Source organism: Suricata suricatta, chromosome 8, assembly GCF_006229205.1.
Source record: "Suricata suricatta isolate VVHF042 chromosome 8, meerkat_22Aug2017_6uvM2_HiC, whole genome shotgun sequence".
Classification (NCBI taxonomy): domain Eukaryota; kingdom Metazoa; phylum Chordata; class Mammalia; order Carnivora; family Herpestidae; genus Suricata; species Suricata suricatta.
The window spans coordinates 73,421,076-73,443,706 of record NC_043707.1 but is presented as its reverse complement, the minus strand read 5'-3'; the positions used below and the strand labels follow the sequence as shown (position 1 = coordinate 73,443,706).

The window sequence follows — 22,631 nt, the reverse complement described above, 5'->3', positions numbered from 1 at the left end:
ATGCAACTGATTTCTGTACATTGACTTTGTACCCTGCAACATTACTGAATTCATTTATCAGTTCTAGAAGGCTTCTGGTGGAGTCGATCGGGTTTTCCATGTAGAGTATCATGTCATCTGCGAAAAGGGAAAGTTTGACTTCTTCTTTGCTGATTCTGATGCCTTTTATTTCCTTTTGTTGTCTGATTGCTGATGGAGAGGAAGGGGGAAAGAGAGCAGGGAAGAGTGAGGGACACAGATCAAGGGAGACTACTGAATACTGAAAACGAACCATGGACTGAAGGGGAAGGGGGGGAGGGGGTGATGGTCATGGTGGGGGCACTTGTGGGGAGAAGCACTGGGTGTTATATGGAAACCAATTTGACAATAAACTGTTATAAAAAAAATAGTACACTAACACCAAGAGGTATTATCCTGGGAATTCAAGCCTGGGGGTTCAATATTTGAAAATTAATCAGTAACTGTAATCTATCATATTAATAGACTAAGGAAGTAAAACCATATGATCATTACCAATAGATGCTAAAAAACTATTAGAAAAAATTAATATCCCTCTAAGATAAAAATACCCAGCTTACTAGGAAAACAAAGAAACTCCTCATCTTGATAAGGGGCAATTATAAAAAATCTATAGCTGACATAATAAATGATGAAAAATTAAATCTTGTCTTTCTAAGATTGGGAATAGGGCAACGGGTCCACTTTTGATACTCCTGTTCAACATTATTACTAGAAGTCCTAGGAACAAACAATCTGTTCAAATATGACATGATTGTCTACATCCTAAGAAATCTACAAAAAGACTCCTAAAATTAATAAGTGCACATAACAAGGTTGTAATATACAAGGCTAATACATGAAAATAAGTCCTATTTCTATATACTAGCAGTGAACAATTATAAACATTTTTAAAAGTATATTTACCATAGCTCTAGTTTAAAAAAAAGTATGTAGGTATAACTAACAAAATATGTGCAGGATCTAAATACTTAAAACTATAAAACACTGATAAAGGAATCAAAGACCCAAGTATCATTAAGATATACATTATGACCATGGATGGAAAGACTCATTGAGATGGCATTTCTCTCAATAAACACAATCTTAAGGAAGTATGAGCAAGATTATTTTTGTAGGCATAGACAAACTTAAAATATATATGAAAGGCTAGGGAATTTTAATAGTCAAAACAAGAAAGAAAATGTTGTAAGATTTAAGTCTTACCAGATTTAAGACTTACTCAAAAGCTATAGTAACCAACACAGTATTGTATTAATGAAAGAATTGACACATAAAATCCGTGGAACAGGACCAAGTCTAGAATAGACCCAGACAAATATATTGTTAGTTGACTTTTGACAAAAGTGCAAAGTAATTCAGTTGTGAATGGATATATAAATTGTGGTAAATCCATTTTCTGGAATACTATTCAATAATAAAAATGAGTCAACTATTGAAACACAATATGGATGAACCTTAATTGTTACTGTGCCAAATGAAAAAAGCCAGTCTTAAAAGGTTTAATATATTTATAAAAGATATGAATCCATTTATTTTTAAAAATTTTTCATAATTATTTTTATTTTGAGAAAGAGAGAGAGAGAGAGAGAGAGAGAGAGAGAGAGAGAGAGAGAGAGAGAGAGAATGAGTGGGGGAAGGGCAGAGAGGATCTGAAACAGGATCTGCACTAATAGTAGCAAGCCTGATGAGCTTGAGCTCACCACTGTGAAATCATGATCTGAGCCAAAGTTGGATGCTCAACTGGCTGAGCCACCCACGCTCCCATGAATCCATTTAAAATATTTTGTTAAAGGCAAAATTATTACCCTAAAATCTTTATTTGAATAGCAGAGGTCATGGTCATATTATTTGCCTTCTTCATGGAACAAATAACATTGTTTATGTATCAAGTATGCTTCCATGGTTTTCTTTTAACCTTGAACTCTGAAGTATATAGTTATGCTTGGCCTCAGCATGATTGTAAACCTCAAGGTGGACATTGAAATCACATGCCTATAAGGTGACTGATCATCTAAATGGAAACATTTTCATAGCAAATGTTTAGACTATGGAGAGATATCCAAGAACTCATTCCACCTCCTACTATTCTTTTATTCCCACTTCCTCATCTTTGTTTGAAAAATGCTGCATTTGAAAAAAGTCTACATTTGGTAATCACTGTTGTGCAGTACAAAGCCACTCTGATCCAGGGGCCAGAAGACTTAAGTGACTTTGGGGACGTGACTTCATGTTTATGTTTGTTTTCTCATCTTAAAATGAGGATAATAACACCTGTCCTGCCTACATAATTTGTAAAGATCTGATAAGCTAGTGGAAACCATTTTACATGTTGTAAAATAATTGGTAAACGTAAGCTTTGATTACTATTATTAAATATAAGGAAAAAACCAGTATTTTGTGGTATCATATGGTAATCAAAGGAGATTCAGCTCTGAAAATTGTTATAATCTCAAAAATTAATGTAGAATGAATAATAAGGACCTTATAACTTCAAAGTTAATTACTTGGTTTTATTATCATGCATTATTTAATTAAATTATTACTAGAGTATAAAATATGCTTTTACATCATATTTGGAGTACAGGGCTAGACATCTTAGTACAAATTAAAATTCTGAAAATACTGTCAGGATGAAATACGAGCAATATACTTCTTAAGATTAATTTGAATTATGAAGGAATTCGTTTTAGTTAAAGCTGTAGTTGTTTCCTTCTAGCAGTAGATGCCAGTAGAGTTCTTTTTAATAAAAATCAAATTGCCTAAGTACTTCCATAGCAACAACTTCCTGGTCACATTACCATATTTAGAAACATGCTCTGCCCACTAAAAATTCTACTTTCTATAAGGACTTGGTAACAAATGGAAACGGTTTTATTGAAAAAAAAAACAGCCCAGATTTCATCACTAGATGAAGCTTACTTCCCCTTCCTCCTCCTTCCCCTCCTCGCACTCTTCCTCCTCCTCCTCCTATACTTATTTTGTCATAAGCTTTATGCATTGTTTTAAATAAATTAATCTTAGTGTTCTAATTAAGAATCTGGATCATCTCTACTAAACTTGAGCAATGTTGAATATGCCTGGCTAAACATTAAAAATGAATATGGTGAGACTGAAATGTTAGGATTAACTTCTACATTTGGCAAGGGAATACCATGAGTGTAATATTTTGGAAGGTTAATGTGTCAGAGATGAGTGATTGAAAGAAATGACTGGAAGTAGAGAAAACAAGAAATTATTTTAAAAATCCACATTTGTACTTATAAAAATGAAACCCAAAGAATGAACAAAACTTAGACTGAATATAGAGAAAAAAAAGAATTCAGTGACATTGCATAAACAAAATTAAAACATTTTCAAGTATTTGATTTATAATTAGACCTTTAATTTATTAAGAATGAATGCTTTCTTCAACATATTTGAGTATGTAATATATGCATTATATTTATGAATTTAAATGACTCACAATTTGATATAGAAATTTACAAACAGCAAGCTTTAACACAAAAATTTAAGATCTGTGGAAACAGGAGAGAGTAATTTATTTTCTGGGAAATATGTGGGAAAACTCAGTGAAGAGGTGACACTGAGAGTGATCCTCGAGGATGAATAGAATTTCTCCCAAGAGAGCAAATCAGAGAAATCAGGCATTTCATCTACTTCTGCCCCTGTAGTCCTGCACTCTGAGGTGTTTATTAAGGATTGCAGACACTTATTCAGTGTCTGTTTTGTGTAAAGCACTGTCAGATGTTAATAAATTGTCTATTCTTATACACACATATTTACACAGAAAGCACAAATTTGGAAGTTTAGTCTTATAGATGCTGTTGACCATTTGTTTTCAGTGATCCTAATTTTATTACACAAGACAAAGTATACACAAATGAGCTGTTACTTGGCAAAATCCATTAGTCAATTTTTCACATGTATGTGTATTGTCCTAATTTGATTACATTATTGTTCCTACTTAATCTATTTATTATTATTGTTCCCATTCTGTTGTTAAACATTTGGCAGGAAATCTGGGCTAACATATTCTTAATTAGATTCTTCTCCCTCATATAGATTTCTCATCCTTTAATTAGTGTCAAAAGGCAAGTACTCAAAATCATCACTAAATGCCACAGGTTACTTTGTTTCCTGCAAATTGACAGTTGCAAATTTTATTTACTTTCAATCAAAAGAGTTGTTTCTAAGTCAGACCTAAAGTTAGGGATCAGGTAAGCAGTAGCACTCAGTGTTAAGTTTTAAAAAATAACATGTGTTAGTAAACTAGAAGGAAGTTTCTCAGTTGAAATGTCTTGCTGTGGCTGATTTTATATAGTTGTAAATCTTATATTCTGTTCCTTTTTCACATTTTAGAATGTCTTAAAATGTACTGCTGATAGGCACTTGTCAGCAGATTTTAAGCAGTACTCACATACTAAGTTTATGTAGTTCCTGTATATATTAGGCTTAAGTCAATGAGTTAGCAACATTCAGTTCTTTTTTTAAGTGCTAGTTCAAAGTTTTCTTAGTTAAAATACATGTTATAGAGTTGTTTTGCAAGAGTTTTTAATATTCATTTTATATTAGTTTTCAGTGAAAAGCTAGCTAGCTGCTTATAAGGATTCATAAAATCTGTACATTAGCTGATTTCCTGGAAAACACACACAGCCTTTTTAACCTATTCTATTTAGAGAGTGGTTTGGCCTTGAATTGTTTGCATAGGGTTGTAGTACATGTTTAACTAGTTTTCCTTTAAAAATTTTTCTTCAGTTTGTATATAAAGCCTTAAATTTAATGTTCTCATTAGCCTATTATTAATATTCAACACTCTCAAGTATAAAACATTTCAGGCTGATATTACAAGTCTTTAAAGTCCCCATCTCTAGTTGAAATGAAGACTTTTGCTAAGAAGGGCTCAGTAATGTACTGTTTTATATTAACAGGAAACAGAGCAGCAGTAGTGGTTTGAATACCCTGCAAACAGGAAGTTTGACACTTGCATAGCTCTTAGCTTCTGTGTAAGAAGTTGTTGAGCTCCTTCTGGAAATATTTTCAGTTACTTTAAGTAAAGTGTAAATGCACATGAATGGCAGCTTATAGAGAACTATCCTGTAACCAGTATACAGGTCCAACTGCTCTTCAGAAATTGGAAGGTTTTGCTAGCCGGTTATTTCATAGACATTCTAAAGGTACTGCACATGATCCGAAAGCAACTGTGGAAAATGACAGCCTTCATTTCTCTGAACATACTGCCTTATGGGACAGATCAAGTAAGTTTTTTTTTTTAATAATAAATTTTAACTAGAAGCTAAAATACTAATTGGAGTTTTAGAATCAAGCATAAAGAACAATGTTTTGTTTGTCTTTTTATGATTTACACAAGGACTTTTTGTAGGATGAAGTTGCAAAATTCCACAAAAACTTGATTATAAGTTTTTGAATTGTGTAGTTCGTTGTTTTGTTTTATATATGACCACTAAGTGAGTATCAGTAGGAAATCTTTTTACAAAATTCTTATTATCATTTCTAGTGTATGTTACCATTTTTTTTTGTTTTTCTTTTTCGTATATAAAAGTGAAAAGCCTAAATTTTAGAAATAATAGTTTATTTTTTTTTAAATTTTTTGGATTTATAAGCCCTAGATTTCAAAGGGCAGAAGACTTGAATCTATAATTCAAATTCTATATTTTTTTTAAGTGCTTGTGTGAAAGCTACTTCAGTTTTATAAGCAGGATTTCTAATACAAAAGCAAAGTATAAATATTATATGTAAAATCTTATATTTAAACGTTAGAAATATCAAAAGCTTTTGTAATTATATTTTATGTTACTTATAATTACAGTTAAAGGAGGAAAGAGTTGTTTATGCATACATCACATTCTTTCCAGGCATGTTAAAATGTTTGGACTTGCTGCTTTGCTAAAATGATATGAAACCATTTTTGGTGACATGCACTTTAAAAGATAAATTTCATGTATGAACTACACCAGTGCCTTCATTCCACTTCTTACCTTGGACCCTCCCCAAAGTATTTTTGTCATTGTGATTAAAGGAACAATAGAATTACCCTTGGTATCCTTGCCCTTTTTGATGTGTTTGATAATCAGCACTGGGTTTTGCCCTTTTCTGTTTGTATATTCCATAGCAGTTGAAAACACATTTTAAAACCAAGAATGGTTTATAAAATTTACTGCCTGGTTTTTACAATACCTTCATAGTTTTATGGAAGCTTATTTGAATTATTGATTTACTACATCAGAATTTTTTACCTTCTTGGAGCTGTTTTAGGGAGAAAACGAACATATATGTGTAAAATTTTTCTTATTCTAAGGTTTCGTTTATAATTAATCCTTACCATATAGCTGGTTGATAGGTGAGGAATCTCAAAAACCTTCAAGTCAATGAACTATTAAATATTGAAATGATACTACATTATTAAAATTTACAATGCAACAGAAGTTTGTTATTCATTCTACTTGCCCTATTCTATTAAATTGCAATCTCCTAGGTCCTTTTGGAAATCTTTTTCATGCATTTTAACCTTTTAATTAAGTGTTCAGTGAAGAATGAGGACAATACTGAATTAGTTTCTTTTTCACTGATACCTACTTCTCCAAATAGTGGGTGTTTACCAAATGTATCTCAAATGAATGAATATCACAGGCTTGTAATAATTAAAAGTTATGTTTGAACTATACTGTCACTAATTTTTTTAATGTAGGGGGCCTGTGATGTTTTCGAAACACATTTTAAAACCTAGCAATTGAAGATAACATCATGAGCCATGATTTCTTTTAGAAAAAGCAGACTGATAAAATGCTGCTAACATGTGTCTTTAATATTATATCTCAAAATAAAATAGAATACTTGTACACAAGTAAAATTAAATACAAACCTCATAGCCATGAAAATAATAGGCATAATACAAGAAATACTTAAAACGTAACTGTATTCATTAATCAAGTATTCTTCCACTTTCTTCTCTCTTTCATATCCCCAAAATAATCAAAATAGATGCAATAATTTTATATACATAATGATGAATATAGTAAACATGGAGCTCTAGTTTTCTACTATGGGAATGTGTTGATATAGAAGAGAAAACACTGATGCAGGAGAAAAAGAGGAATCCTATCATTTCAAAATTCCAAGGTTTATTTTTGTGCTGAAAACACTAATTATCATTTACAGATTGAGTTATGGAAGGAATTTTGACGATATGAAGTTTTTATGAAAACCACATTCTTCAAAGCTACTTTAAGCATTCCACTTGTATGACTTGTTTGACAAGAAAAAGGAATGTACTATCTACTGATAACAAACAGTCTGAATATGGTTGTTCCAAAAGTGCTATTTTAAGAAATCAACTAAGCACACAAACTATACATAATTTTTAAAAAATTAAATGTGTGAACTATTGAGTAAAGGATAATTACCAACTTAGGTGTTTATGAAATGTAACAAGTTTTAATGCAAGTTTCTTTCTTAGCTAGTGACACTACATATTGGAAGAAATACAGAATAAAAGCAAAATTGTAGTTTCCAGGTGCCTTAACTGTGTTTCATCTTTTACTACTAAATTAAGTAACAGGAATTCCTGTTTGAAAACATAAACACTTAACAGCTGATGCCATCCACATATAAGTACATGTTCAAAAGAAAAAAACATGGAGGAATTCTGCTTTTTGTTCTGACTCAGAATGAATGGGAATATTGACATTCATTGAATTGTCTTTGTAGCAAATGTATTATGGTTAGCTTTTAAATCTTCCATTGATCATAAATGGTGTATCAAATTATATAATGCTGAACTTTATTGAAGTTTTCATGTTTTAAATCTTAGACTTTATGTATGCACTTAATGAATGTCTAATAACAACATTTTAAGGACTGAATAGGTAAATACCATCAACACTTCACTGATTCTCCTTTCCATGAATTGACAGGCTATTTTTCTGGTAAATACAAATCCATATGAGTGAATCTTAGATTTAAATACCATATTAAACAAATATGCAATTTTGTATATAGATTTCTTCAGGTAGAATTAGATAGCTAAAATGATTTATCAGATCACCTTACCTAGTCAGTTTTACCTTTCCAGAGCTCATACAATCTTCAAGACAATTCACTTTCAAATTTATTTCTTAGGCCACTGAATCTGTGTCATTGTAACTTCTAAGCTAGAGGACCTTCCACATTATCCTTTTATCTACTTTTTCCATCTGCAACTATTTCATAAGCTTCTTTTTTTTTTTTCTTTTTATTTATTTTTTATTATTCCATAAGCTTCTTGGTAGTAATCCATTTTTTTTATTTGGCAAACTTTTTTAATTTCTTTTTTTCTAAGTTTATTTATTTTTGAGAGAAAGAGAGAGAGAGAGAGAGAGACCAAGCAGAGGAAGGGCAGAGAGAGGGAGAGGGAGAAAGAATCTCAAACAGGCTCGACCGCACTGTCAGTGCGGAGCCCTGCATGCGACTCCATCCCATGACACTGAGATCATGACCTGAACCAAAATCAAGAGTCGGATGGTTTGACTGAGTCACCCAGGCAGCCGTTGGCAAATGTTTTTGAGAATTTACCATAGTATAGTCTAAATGAAATGGGCTCTAAGAAAAATAAGTTCTAGTTCTTACCCTCCAAAACAAGAGTAGGAAGAGCATACATACAAACAATATTTAAGGTATAGTGAAATGGTCACTTAAAAATGTGTAAGTAGCTTGGGCAGCTGAGTGGTTCCATCAGTAAATGTCTGACTTCGTCTCAGGTCAGGTTCAAGCCCCACATCAGGTTCTTTGTTGACAGCTCAGAGTCTGGAGCCTGCTTCAAGTTATGTGTCTCCCTCTCTGCTCCTCCCCTGCTCACACTCTGTCTCTGTCTCTCTCAAAAATAAATAAGCCTTAAAATTTTTTTTTAATGTAGAAGTAGCTTACTGGAACTTAGCGTAAGAAGAAATTAACATTAGGGGAGATGGGACCCTCAAGAACAAAAAGAATGAATTGAATTTGGAGACTCTGAGGAGGAGGAAAAAATGTTTTATTATAAGCAATAAGTAACATACACAAGTAAGTGAAAATATGAAATTTTAAGATTTACTTAAAAGACATAGTAAGATACTGTCCAGAAAGGTGGTCTGTAGATCTGACCTTTGACATTATTAGATATTCAGAATTTGGACTACCTTCTAATAGACAGTGAGGAGCCAACACAGCTTTTTTAAAGTGGAAAATAATATATATGCAATCTTTGTTAAAAGAGCCTAGAGAATTTTCTTTTTAACTTGCATAATAAAAGAGAAGTTAGCTGGCTAATTCTACTACCAGGAAATGTATTTGGGAACTACACATTTTCTATTTCTGATGGGCAGTTAATTAGAACCAAGACTTTTCATCACCACATGAACCTGGCAATGAATAGTCAGACAGTGGATTCCCTTTATAATAACAGTGCTTATTTGAGGCATTTCTTCTACCCGGAATTCCTTTTCCTTACTTCTACCAATGGTGAGGTCTGCTCGTACTTTTAGGCTCAAGTATTATCAAGTATTATCTCTGTACCAAAATCACTTCTGTTTTTCATTCTATTAGAATTCATAATCTCTTCCTATATTCTCCTATCATTATACTCACTTCAAATATGGTTTATTTTATAGATTTAAAATTATATTGCCCTAGTCCTTAAGTTATCTCCCCTATTAGAACTCCTAGAAAGCATAAGTTTGTCCTTTATTTTTGGTATCGCCAGCATAATTCTCAATAAACATTGAGTTTTTTGTTAGATTGCCATTAAATATCAACATCGTCTTACACTAACAAGCTTTCTCTAATTTGTTCTATTGTGATCTTTGCAATTTATGTCAAACAAAGGCCTGTGGTCATAAACAAGAAGCCGTAAAATGCTGACCTGAATCTGGGAAATATTACATGCCAAAGGCACTAAACTTTTCAGTGTTACTTGTGTATTTTTATCACGATTATTTATAAGAATTTGAGTAATCAGCCCTTTACTAAGTTAATTGGCGTATTAAATGATTTAAAATTAGAAAATGTTTCCATGGACTCTTTAGCAATGCCAAATAGTGTAATAACATAAAGGGTAACTTTTACTTGCTTGTGTTTTGCAAGAATAGCCATACCACATGGTTAAAGAAAAAAGAAGATTAAGCATATATTCTAGGTAATGTTTTACTACTCAGAGTATATTAGCAATCCAAAAGCATTAGCATCAGCTGGGAGCCTGTTAAGGAAGACTATCAGGCCTATCAAACCTGCTGAGTCAGAATCTGCATTGTAACAAAGTTACCCAGCTGATTCATATGCACATTAAAGTTTGAGAGACACTTTTCCCCTAGGAACGTTTTAATCTGATTACCAAATAATGTGTCTTCACTGGAGAAAATGTGCAAACCTTAAGAAAGAAAAAAGTAAAAATCACACAATCCCACCAAAAGATAACCACTGCTAACATCTTTCCTGTATATATAGTCTTGTACACATGTATATATATCTTTTGTATATATAGTCTATTTGGCGCATAGATAAATTTCTACCAGCCCCTAAATTTGGATCTTGCAGTACACGGTGTTTCATCACATCTTTGCTTATCATAAAGAGTGGTTCCACAGGGGCGCCGGGGTAAACAAATATAGGTACTGTCCTTAGAACATATTTTATTATAAGAAATAAGTAACATACACAAGTAAGTGAAAATATGAAATTTTAGGATTTATTTAAAAGACATAGTAAGTTGAAAGTGGCGTGATGCATTCTCTGAAGAATTGAATATTACTTGCAAGCCCTAAAGTAATGTATGCTTTTAAGTATACTTTTAACTAGTTATTGAACCAGTTGGGCCATTTAGGATACAAATAAGGTTTCATCTTTTTATTTATTTTTTTAATGTTTATTCATTTTTGAGAGAGAGGGGAAGACACAGAATCTGAAGCAGGCTCCAGGATCTGAGCTGTCAGTACAGAGTCCAACACGGGGCTCTAACTCACAAACCATGAGATCATGACCTAGCTGAAGTCACACGCTTAACCAACTGAGCCCCTCACATGCCCTGGTTTCATCTTTTAAATATTAAATTAATCACTTGCATCATCTATTTATATTAGTAGGACTGCTAAGTAGCTTTTTTCTTGGGGTCTCCTTCCAGCCCCCTTCACATGTTGTTAAGCTTATGACAGATTACTCATTACAGAGAGTCTAATCTTTCTAAAGTGTAGATACAGAAAGAGGAGTATTTTGACTAGTATGTAAGCTAATCGTCTCATTTTTAGCTTCTGTTGATTTTGCCACTGCTACATGGTTTCACGGTTTAAAACTGGTCCCAAAGTGTTTGATGTGTCCCTGCTCTTGATGTGATGACACTGATCCTTGTGGAGATCTTAGTGGTTCTTAAATAGAGGGTGGCCCCCCTTTCCAGTGTTATGCTCATCCAAGGAATAAATCCATAGGATTTACTTTCCTTAGTTTATACTTATATGCCTTTTGATCCTGACTTCTATGCCAGGTTGAATGTGTGAGGTGGTTATCTTTTAGCCCTTCCCCAACCTGTGCCAAAATCAGCCTTTCGCTCTTAAGCATCTTGTGCAGGGATAGCAGACTGGTGGTATGTAATGCAAATGTAGCTCACAGGTATGTTTTCTTTGGTCCACATGGTATTTTTTTAAATAATTGAATTTGATACCATTTTTTATACAAAAATATAAAATACAATGATTTTAAAACTAGAGATTTCATATTAATATCTGTACTTAATATCCTTGACATATTAAACGGGTTGATGTCAGTGGTTTCTTATTCCCATTAAGAACAAATGGCAGCACTAAATGAATATCCTCTTTAATCAGGATTAATCTGTCTGATTTATGCTAACTTTTACTTCTATTGTTTTGCCTGTACGGCCTCTGTAGGCACTTAAATTTGGCTTCCATTGTTGAGCCTAAGTCACCAACTAACATTCTCCTTTCCTCTTGGATAAAGCTTGCTTAGTGTGCCTTTCTATTCATGGGCCACAGATACTGTCACTAAAATTCATGAAAGAAATTAATGAAATTCACGAAAGAAATTCCTGGTAATTCTGAATCTTTGAAAGAATGGGGTCTAAATTTTAATCCCTTCCTTTTAGGATCTGTTTTATTTTTAATGTAGATCTACTTCCTCCTTCCCTTCAATTAGTTTTGTTTACCATTGGGTATTAGGAAGGAACAGCCTTTATCTAGCTCCAAAGGGTTTTTGTTAGATCATTCCCCCAAGTAATGGATGCCTACCAGCCTTATATTTACATAATTAAGTTGTCCACTACAGTGATTCTTCCCAGAACAAAGAAGATCTGCTTAAAGCCACTGTCTGTACAACCATAGAAGCACTTGACAACTCTTTAAAAACTTAAGTATAATTTATTTACCACAAACTCACTCATTATAAGTATACAATTCAATATTTATTAATAAATTTATAGAATTTTGTAGCCATCATCACATTTCCTTTTTAGAGTATTTCCATCACCTCAAAAAGTCCTTTTGTACCCTTCTGCAGTCTCCACTTTACTTCAACCTTAGACAAATCCTGATTTGTTTTCTGTCCCTGTAGATTTTTATCCCTATAGATTGTCCTTTCTGGATGTTTTAAATAAGTGGAATTATACATTATGTAATGTAATCTATTGTTTCTGACTTCTTGCACTTAGAATAATGTTTTTGAGGTTTATCCATGTTTTAGAACATATCAACAATTGTATTGCTGAATTACAGCATGCTTTATGAAAATACTGCATTTTCTTTATCCACTCAGGAATGTTTTTGGTTATTTGGGTAACATTTCTATGAACAGTTGCATACAGGGGCACCTGAGTGGCTCAGTCGGTTAAGCATCTGGCTTTGGCTCAGGTCATGATCTCAGGGTTCATGGGTTCGAGCCCCACATCAGACTCTGTGCTTGCAGCTAGCTCACAGCCTGGAGCCTGCTTTGGATTCTGTATCTCCCTCTCTCTCTGACCCTCTCTTGCTTGTGCTCTCTCTGTCTCTCAAAAATTAAAAAATTTAAAAAAAACAGTTGCATACAAGACTGAGTGGACAAATGCTTTCAGTACTTTTAAGTAGATATTTAGTAGTAGAATTGCTGGGTTGTATGTTCAGCTTATGTTCATTCTTTTAAGAAACTTCCAAATTGTTATTCTTAAGTGGCTTTGCCATTTTACATTGCCGCCAGCAATGTATGAGGCGCATCGTTTCTTCACATTGTTGTCCATATTTGATATCATCAGTCCTTTTGATTGTAATCATTCTGTAATAGGTGAGCAGGTATTTCAGCATGGTTTCCGTTTGTATTTCCCTAATGATTGATATTGTTGAGCATAATTTCATATCTTCTTATGAGCTGTTTGGGTATCTACTTTGGAGAAATGTATTTTCAAATCTTTTGCCCACCTCCAAAATTGAGGATTTTTACCTTCTTATTATCAAGTCTTGAAAGTTCTTTGCATGGTCTGAACACAAGTTCTTGACCAAATACATAACTTGCAAGTATTTCCTCTCATTCTATGGCTTGTCTAATCTTCTTAAATGATCTCTTTGAAGAGGAAAAGTTTATGATTTAATTAAGTCCAATTTATTATTTTTACCTTTATAGATTGTACTTTGGGTGCCAAATCCTAAAAAATCATTGTTTAACCCAGGGCAATGAAGATTTTTATTTTCTGCTTTCATCTACAAATCCATTTTTAAGTTATTTTGTATATGATGTGAGGTATGGAGTGAAGTTCTTTTTTTTTCTCTTTATATGTGTATCCAATTTTTACTGCACTTTTATTTTAATTTTTAGCATCAGCTATCAGTTTCTTCAAAACAAAAGTCTGCTGGGATTGAGTATTTTGATCCATGAAGATGAAATATTTCTCCATTTAATAGATGATCTTTAATTTCTATGTAGTTTTCTACTTGTTGGTGAAGAAGTTTCATTAAAATTGATTTTTTAAAAGTTTTAAAAAATTCCAGTTAGTTAACAGTGTAATATTAATTTTAGATGTGTAATACAGTGATTTGGCACTTTATAGAACATTTGATGCTCATCACAGCAAGTGCACTCCTAATCCCCATTACCATTTTAGTTATCCTCTCACCCACCTCCCCCTTGCTAACCATCAGTTTGTCCTCTATAGGTCAAGAGTGTATTTCTTAGTTTGCTCTCCTATCTTTTTTCCCTTTCCTCATTTGTTTTGTTTCTTAAAGTCCATATGTGAGTGCAATCATATGGTATTTGTCTTTCTTTCACTGACTTACTTTGCTTAGCATAATACTCTAGCTCCATCCATATTGTTGCAGATAGCAAGATTTCATTCTTCTTTATGGCTGAGTAATATTCCAGTGTGTGTGTGTGTGTGTGTGTGTGTGTGTGTGTGTGTGTAATTGATTTTTAAATATTTTATTTTTGTTAGTACTCTTGTGAATAGAGTGATTTCTTTTACATTTATATTGTTCCTAGTGAATTAAAATCTTAATGAGTTTTGTATATTAATCATACATCCTGTGATGTTAATAAACTTATTTATTAATTCTAATAGTTTCTTTGTAGATTTTTAGAATTTTCTACATATGTAATCATGTCATAAACAAAGGAAATAAAGACAGCTTTCTTTCTTATCAATCTGTATGCCTTTTTCTTACCTCATTGCACTGGCAAGAATCTCTAATATAAAATTGTTTGGAAGTGATGGTGTAGACATTCCTGCCTTATTCCCAGTCTTAGGGGGAAAACATTCCATCTTTCACCATTATATATGATGTAAGCTATAGAGTCCCCTACACAGTTCCCTACGAGTCCTAATTTGTTGAAAACTTTTATCAGAGTTGTTGAATTTTTGAATACTTCTTCCTTGTATATTCAGATGATTATGTAGTTTTGTCTTTTATTAATACAGGACATTCCACTAATTGATTTTCAATGTTGAACCAACCTTGCATTCCTTGGATAAATCATACATAGTCATGGTATATAATCCTTTTTCTATACTGCTGCGTTAGGTTTGTTAATATTTTGATAAAGATAATTTGCATTGTGATGGATATTGGTCTGTAATTTTCTTTTGATCTTTGTCTAGCTTTGGTATCAGACATTATAGAGTAAGTTGGGAAGTGTCACATCCTCTTCTGTATTTTGAAAAAATTTATATGGGATTGGTATTATATCTTTGATGTTTCATAGAATTCCCCAGTGAAGACATATGGACCTGAGCTTTTCTTTGTGAGAAAAATTTTAATTATTAACTCAGCATTTTAATTTCTTCATGGGTCTCTTCAGATTTCCTATTTCTTCTTGAGTTAGTTCCAGTACCTGAGTCTTTCTGTGAATATGTCCATTTCACCTAAGTTATATAATCAAGGTAAAGTTGTTTATAGTATTCCCTTATAATTTTTTTAAACTTCCTCTGGTGTCAAGGATGATGTCTTTTTTTTTAATTTTGGATTTGGGTAATTAGTATCTTTCTACTTTGTCTTATTTTGTCATGTTTTGTTAGTTTTAAGTTTTCATCAGTCTAGCTTTATCAGTAAGACTTTTGGACTTACCAATTTTCTCTGTTGTTTTTTATTTTCTATTTCATTGAAGTCTGCTTTGATCTGCTGGTTTAATTTGACCTTCTTTCTCGAGTGTGTTAAGGTGGAAGCTTAAGTTATTGTTTGAGACCTTTTTTTTTTAAAATAGGTGTTTAAATCTACAAATTTCCCTCTAAGCTCTGCTTTGTCTACATTTCATAAATACGATTTCTTGTAGGTTCTTTTACATTCAGTTCAAAATATTTTCTTATTGCCCTTTGGAGATCTTTGTGATTTAAATCCAAGTATTTGGGGATTTCCAAATTTTCCATTGCTGATTTCTTTTTTCTTTTTTTTTTTTTTTTTTTTTCTGTTTCTCCTTTGAGAGAGACAGAGACAGAGTGTTGAGTGAGGGAGGGGCAGAGAACAAGGGACACACAGAATCTGAAGCAGGCTCCAGGCTCTGAGCTGTCAGCACAGAGCCCAAATCAGGCCTTGAACTCGTGAACCATGAGATTATGACCTGACCTGAAGTCCGACATTTAAACTACTGAGCCACCCAGGCAACCCCCCCTGCCCCCATCTGTTGCTGATTTCTAATTTAATTCTGCTGTGATCAGAAAACATTCTTTGATTTTTCAGTCCTTTCAAATTTAAAATTTGTTATAGTATTTAGCATATGCTTAATGTGGAAATGTCCATGTGTGGTTGGAAACACTAAGTATTTTGATGATGTTAGATGCTATGTTTTATAAATGTCAAATTTTAATGGTAATATTCAAGTTTTCTGTATCTTTGCTGATTTTCTGTCCAGTTTTCCCATGAATTATTAAGAAGGGAATGTTGAAATCTTCAAATATAATTGTTAAATTAGGATGTTCTTTCAATTCTGTCATTTTTGTTTAGTATTTGGGGGGGCTGTTTTTTTTCAGTGCATATGCATTTCTAATTATCAGATCTCTCAGAAGTATTGGCTCTTTTATCATTATGAAATGTCCTTTTTGTCTGAAGTACTATTTTTTTTCTCCTAAAGTCTATTTTGTCTGATACTGATTTAGGTACTCCAGCTGTCTTATGGTTACTATTTTCATCGTATATTTTTTCTTTTCCTTTTCCTTTCAACCTACTTATATCCTTAAATCTAAAGTGTGGCTCTTGTAGAAAGGATATAGCTGGACTCCTTTTTTTTTTCCAGTCTGATAATTTCTGCCTTCTATCCATCTTTGTTCCACTCACATTCAATGTACTTATTGATATGGTTGGATTTACATCTTCTATTGTGCTGTTTGTTTTCTACATGTCTTACAGTTTTTGTTGTTATTGTTTCTTTTCACTTCTTTAGTGTTAAGCAAGTATTTATTAGGTGCCATTGTAATTCTTCTTTGTTTTTTAACTGAATTTTTAAAAAGCTATTTTCATATTGTTTGATTTAGGGGTTATTATAATGTACATTTTATCTTATCACAGTCTAATTCAGGTAGTACTGACTTAATTCTACTAAATTATTTAAATCTAGTAAATCTATTTAAATCTAGTAAATCTATTATGGTCCATGATAGTTTATTTCTTTTCCAACTCTGTGTTAGGATTTTCACACATACTACATACATATTTTTATAAACCTCAGCAATGCAATTTCATACAATTGAAGTCCTTTAGAGAAATTAAGAGAAGAAAACAGAAAAGTATGTATTTATAAAATCTTTCACTTCTATTTTACCATTTCCAGCATTCTTCATTTCTTCCTGTCAATTGACTATTGCCTAGTGTCATTTCTTTCCTTCATGAATGACATCCTTAAGTATTTCTGCTTACGACAAATATTCTCAGTTATTTGTTTGGGAATGTCTTTATTTCACCTTTGTTTTTGAAGGATAATGTTTTGGATAGAGAATTGTTGTGAAAAGGTTTGTTTCTTTTTTCTCTTAGCACTCTGAATATATCATTCTACTGTCCATTCCATTAGAACCTTTCTTATTTCTGTTAAGAAGTCATTGAACATATTGCTTTTCCCTTGTGCATGCTTAGCCATTTTTTCCTTGCTGCTTTTAAGATTTTCTTTGCCTTTGTCTTTCAAAAACTTGACTATGATGTGTCTAGCAATGGATCTCTTTGTGTTTATTCTAGTTGATATTATTTAACTCCTGGATCTGTTGAGTAATGTTTTCCACATTGGATTTTCAACCATTATTTCTTCAAATGTTTTCTTTTTTTGCCCTTTGTCTTTCTCCACTCTTTTTAGGATTCCTATTACATGTACATTGGTACCCTTGATATCCTGCAGGTATGTGAGTCTGTTCATTTTTCTCCAGTCTTTTGTTCTCTGTATTCTTCAATCTGGATATTTCAGTTAATCTGTCTTCAAGCTCACTGTCTTTGCCCTCCTCAGATCTTCTTTTGGGCCTGTGTAGTGAGTTTGTAAATTTTGGTTATTGTATTTTGAAAGTCTGTGATTTTTATGTCGTAAATAGTTTCTCTTTCTGTATTGAAACTCTCATTCTTAGATCATATCATTGTAATTTTAATTATTTAAACATAATTTCATTTTATTCTTTGATAAGATTCTATCTTTGATAGATTTATAATTTATATATTTATATATGTTTTGAAGTCTTCTGTCTGCCAAATGCTATATTTTGGACCTAGTCAGAGACATTTTCTATTGACTACCTTTTCTCTTCATTATGATTACATAATATTTTTGTGGCAGTTCTGGATTCTGATTATTTTTTCTTCTTGGTTGTATGTATATATGTATGTACTTATCTTTAATAACTTTTTTGGCCTTATTATATGGGCTGTCTCCCATGGTGTCTGGCTGCTGATTTCTCTGCTAGGAATTACCCTGTGCCTTTGTAACAGTTATTCAGTGATTGATCAGAGGTTGTGTTCAAACGCTTTGAGCAAGTCTGTGCTGATGGAGCTGTTGTGGGTTGAGGAGCACATTCCATGTTCAGGCAGTTTTCAAGTCTATACCAGCTTTAACTTTCTGCGGGGCCCTCTTGGGTCTTTCCTACAGGAATAACTTCCTAGTTAGCTAGGGATATGTGGGGAGCTTATTTAGGTCCTCTCTGACTCTCATTTCCATTTTCTGTGTTAAATTTCTTGCTAGACTACCAGTCTGCTGCTCACCCCTACCAAGGCCACAGCTTTAGACTAGCAAAGCTGGACACTTTCCCTGTCCATTTCGTACAGTTTGCTGTTTTTATTGACAACATCACTTGTGTGGGATTTTTTTGGCCTGCTCTATAGCACGTCAGCCCCTCTGGTAGCAAAGCTGCTAGTTGTCGTGGTCAGCCCCGCCTGATAGATATACTGCACTGACTGAGCTGTTGGGGGAACAGGAGCAACACTGAGCAAGACCACCTTAGACACACACTGTTCTTATACACAGTTCAGCAGTTTTTCATGAATAAATGCTTCTCAACTTATTGTTTGTGACTGCTAGGTTTTTAGAGCCGTGGAGTCATTGTTTTTGAGAACTTTGTCCAGCTTCATAGTTGTTTCTTAGACTTATTCATGCCCCCATCCCCAGAAGTCCTAGCTCACATGGCCGCTTTTTAAATGGCAAGTTCACTTGCTGAAGTTCCACTTAATGAGGTACCATTCTACAGATCCTTTGTACCATTTGGGTACAAAATTGAGGTCTTTGGGAATCAGAGCAGTCTGTTCACCATCATCCAGTCTTCCACCTTGCTTTACAATCTGTCATCTTAATCCTTTTTGGTATAAGGAATTCTACACTTCAACAATGATCACCAGTGACTTTTTGTATGTGGTTCTCTTTTGAAAACCATGTTAGTGGCATCTGACACTGTCTGTAATGCCGAATTTAATGTAAGTTTATAAATTAGTTATTTTATGATTCTGCTTTATAAATGAAGAAATCTGTAGTGTTGTATTTTGTCTCTTCTGTAATACAGAATGTTTAAATGGTTAACATTTGTGCTGCAGTATAGCTTTCTGGCTCATGAAAAATGAAAGCTATCAGCGATCTGGGCAATAAGATTCATCGCCAATAGTCACTAGCAACAGCACACAGCATTTTAATATCAGTGAGGTCCACAGCTAGCAGTAAGAGCTCGTGTAATTGAAAGACGTTTAGGTGCAATCATTCTGCTGTTTGTTCCTTGCCAGGTTCAACATGGGATTGTGTGAGTATTTGAAGAAAACAGCAATTTTTTTATATCTTTGAAAGATGTAAAAAGGGTAGATAAGTGCATTTAATTTAAGAAACGTAATTTTTAAATCATGTGGCTCTAAAATAAAAGAATATTTTATTTGTCTTGCTTGATTAAAGCTTTAGAAAAGCTACTCCTTGGTTACAAGTGAACCGATAATTCTGGTCTAATGTTGCCGTGGTAACAACTCATGCTGATATAATTGAGAACATCTTATACATCCTGGTTTGAACATTTTCTCCCTGCCATTTTGAGTTGTTCTGGTGGTATATGAAGGAGGCTAGAATAACCAGCTTGAAAGAAATTAAATCTGGTTATAGACATCTTTGGCATTAATCTGATGTTTACTAGTGATATCTCATGCTGGGCAGTTATGCTTTGCTTCTAGGGGCTTTTCTTTTTTAAACAAAAGAAAGCTATTTTCATTTTCTGTGTGCTGCGTGTTCCAGTGTATGTGTTTACACCATCGGTTCTTCTACCTCTAGAGATTAGCATAACTCCCTTTGCTGTTGGATTGTTGTTTTGAGCAGTATGTTTTGGAAAGGTTGGGTTTCATCATGAGTGGTAAGTATGCTCTCTGAGCCACTGCAGCTATATATTTTTTTAGAAATATTTAACTATATGAGGAAAAAACATGTTCTAAAGGGGTAATTGTAAAGCCAGAGCTACAGTGATTTACATTTTCTATTGATGCTTTTGCATTTTGGCATTATAGTAATTTGCTTTTAAAAATCCATTGAGAACTGTGAACAAGTAAAACCACTATTAATAGCCGATACCAATAATCAGTTTCTAATTTTCTTTACTGTTTGATTTATTGTATTCAGTAAATGCTGTTGTTACTAATTGTGTTATAAATTAGTGAGTAAAAGATCCACCATGATAAATGAGGAATTTCTTTTTATTATCTGATCCTGAAGATAACTGAACTTTCTATTTATTGGCTTTGTCATTCTAATATTAAATTTTGTTAGCTTCTTTTTAATTATGTTTTAAAAAGCACTAATCTTGAATAAGATGCTGCCAGAATTTTGTTGATTTACTGGTTGCTTTTAACTACAGTTAGAGAATTAATGATGAAATAAATATGTGCATTTTGGTTTTGGAGGCTTTGTTAAAATTTTTCAGATACTTTTTTGGGGGAAATAATTTGTTAGAATAAGTACTTTCATGATCATTAGTTTCCTTTTATGTTTTTATAATGTGATTTATTTTTTGGAAATATTTCTAAAAATGCTTTTTGAGAAAATATCTTACAATATATGCTGCAGTTTATCATAGGGTAAGAGCTGTTCACTTTAAGCCAAACCTGCTGCTAAAAATAGATATCCTGTTGTTAGAGTGAGGAATATTTGCTTACAGCATAATTCATTAGCATCTTTTTGCTTAACTAAAAAAGAGGATATTTATAGGTTAACCCTTGAATCCAGAGACATTTTTAGGAGAAGTGTCATATTATTTTTCTCATAACGTAACAGTCTATAATTTATGCTTAAAAGATTTGGAATTGGAATTTAGAACCTGAGAGAGTTCGATTTTTGCTATGTAATGACAGAATTCAACACAGATGTACCTTTTCTTCCATAAATGAAAATCACCTCATTACTGCCAGTAAACCTTCTTTTATCCTGTTTTCATACAACATAAGCCTCTTCAGCACTGTTAGGTATTTGTTTGTGAAATGATATTAGACATTAAAGAACGTTTTTATATGCAAGACATTAAGAATTGTTATTGTTATTTTCCTGTTAGTAGATCCTTCTGATCTAGTGTTTTAAATTTGGGCTAATATTACAGAATTAACATGTTAGCATTTCTTAGGATTCCTATGGGTATCAAAATTGAATATGCCCGGTTTTCATACTAAAAATATTGGATTTCTTTGACTCTGGCCAATGCATGCTTTCTCTTTGAAAGTTCGGTATAAAACAAAATTTTTAGGTAGCCACTGTGATGTTCTAGAGGTTTTACAGTTGGATATATTGGTTTTAGCTGAAGAAAATTGTTGCTGCTTCTCTAATTGCTTTATTTCTCTTCGAAGAATGTATGGATTATTAAGGTAGTATTTGATAGACTTGACCATATTGGCTTGTCCTTATAGCCTTTTCTAACACAGGAATCATAGTAATCACAATTATATATTCTGACTTTTCCAGTATTGACCAATTTCAACTAATTTTACTCCTGTCATAAGTGGTTCCAAGCCTTAGCCATCAAAAGGTGGAAAATTACAAATGAAGTGTGAGTTTATTTGTAAAACTAAGCAAATGATAGACCTTTTTATCTGAGTTTATAGCTATACATGTGGTGTATATATGCACGTGGTATTTTTCTAGTTAAAAAGCTACCCCTTTCTCCTTCCTGCCTATTAAGTGTTAAGTTTCTCCGAGAATCTATCTTTGGCCCTCTCTTAATGCTATATTCTCTCTGAATGATCTCATCCGTGCCCACATCTTCGGTTGTTACCTGAACGTTCGGTTCAAAAGTGAATTTTCTCTTTCCATCCCAAATCTATTCCTTTTTCATGGATTCTGATTTCTGTTAATGATCCCAGGCCCACACAGGAATTTAAAACAGAAACCTTGTAGGCATTCCTAACTTGTTTTTAACCCACCCCAGGCATGCACTCAGCCATTAACTTCTATTGATTCTACATCAGAAATGTCTCAGAAATCACTCAATTTTCTCTAGTCTCACTAACACTGGGAGTGCTTAAGATTAGGCAGGCATTCTATGTATTCTCAGTCCTGTTGCACTAACTGCTTCACTAGTTTCTCAGCTTCCAGTTTTATATCCCTCCAGACCATTTAATGTGCTGCCATTTTCTAAATGCCAATATGCCCATTTCATAACCCAACATGAAAACTTTCAGTTATTCCTTATTGTCTCTAAGATAAAGGTTAAACTC

General features: G+C 33.1%; 1 protein-coding gene across 9 annotated transcripts in view; it reads left to right on the top strand.

The window, feature by feature from the left end:
• The window catches only part of PRKACB (protein kinase cAMP-activated catalytic subunit beta), a 113,133-nt gene that overhangs the window by 44,069 nt on the left and 46,433 nt on the right, over window positions 1-22,631 (top strand). For 4 of the 9 annotated variants that reach the window (XM_029947710.1, XM_029947708.1, XM_029947709.1 and 1 more), the window contains exon 1: window positions 19,982-20,287. The exons of 1 other annotated variant lie outside the window; for it this stretch is intronic. In XM_029947710.1, coding sequence (XP_029803570.1) covers window positions 20,281-20,287 — 7 coding nt within the window. In that variant the 5' untranslated portion in view covers window positions 19,982-20,280. Of the gene's footprint in view, window positions 1-4,989; window positions 5,277-19,664; window positions 19,697-19,981; window positions 20,288-21,933; window positions 21,965-22,631 lie in introns of those variants that run through there. 4 more of the 9 variants (XM_029947701.1, XM_029947702.1, XM_029947707.1 and 1 more) reach the window with 4 other exon arrangements.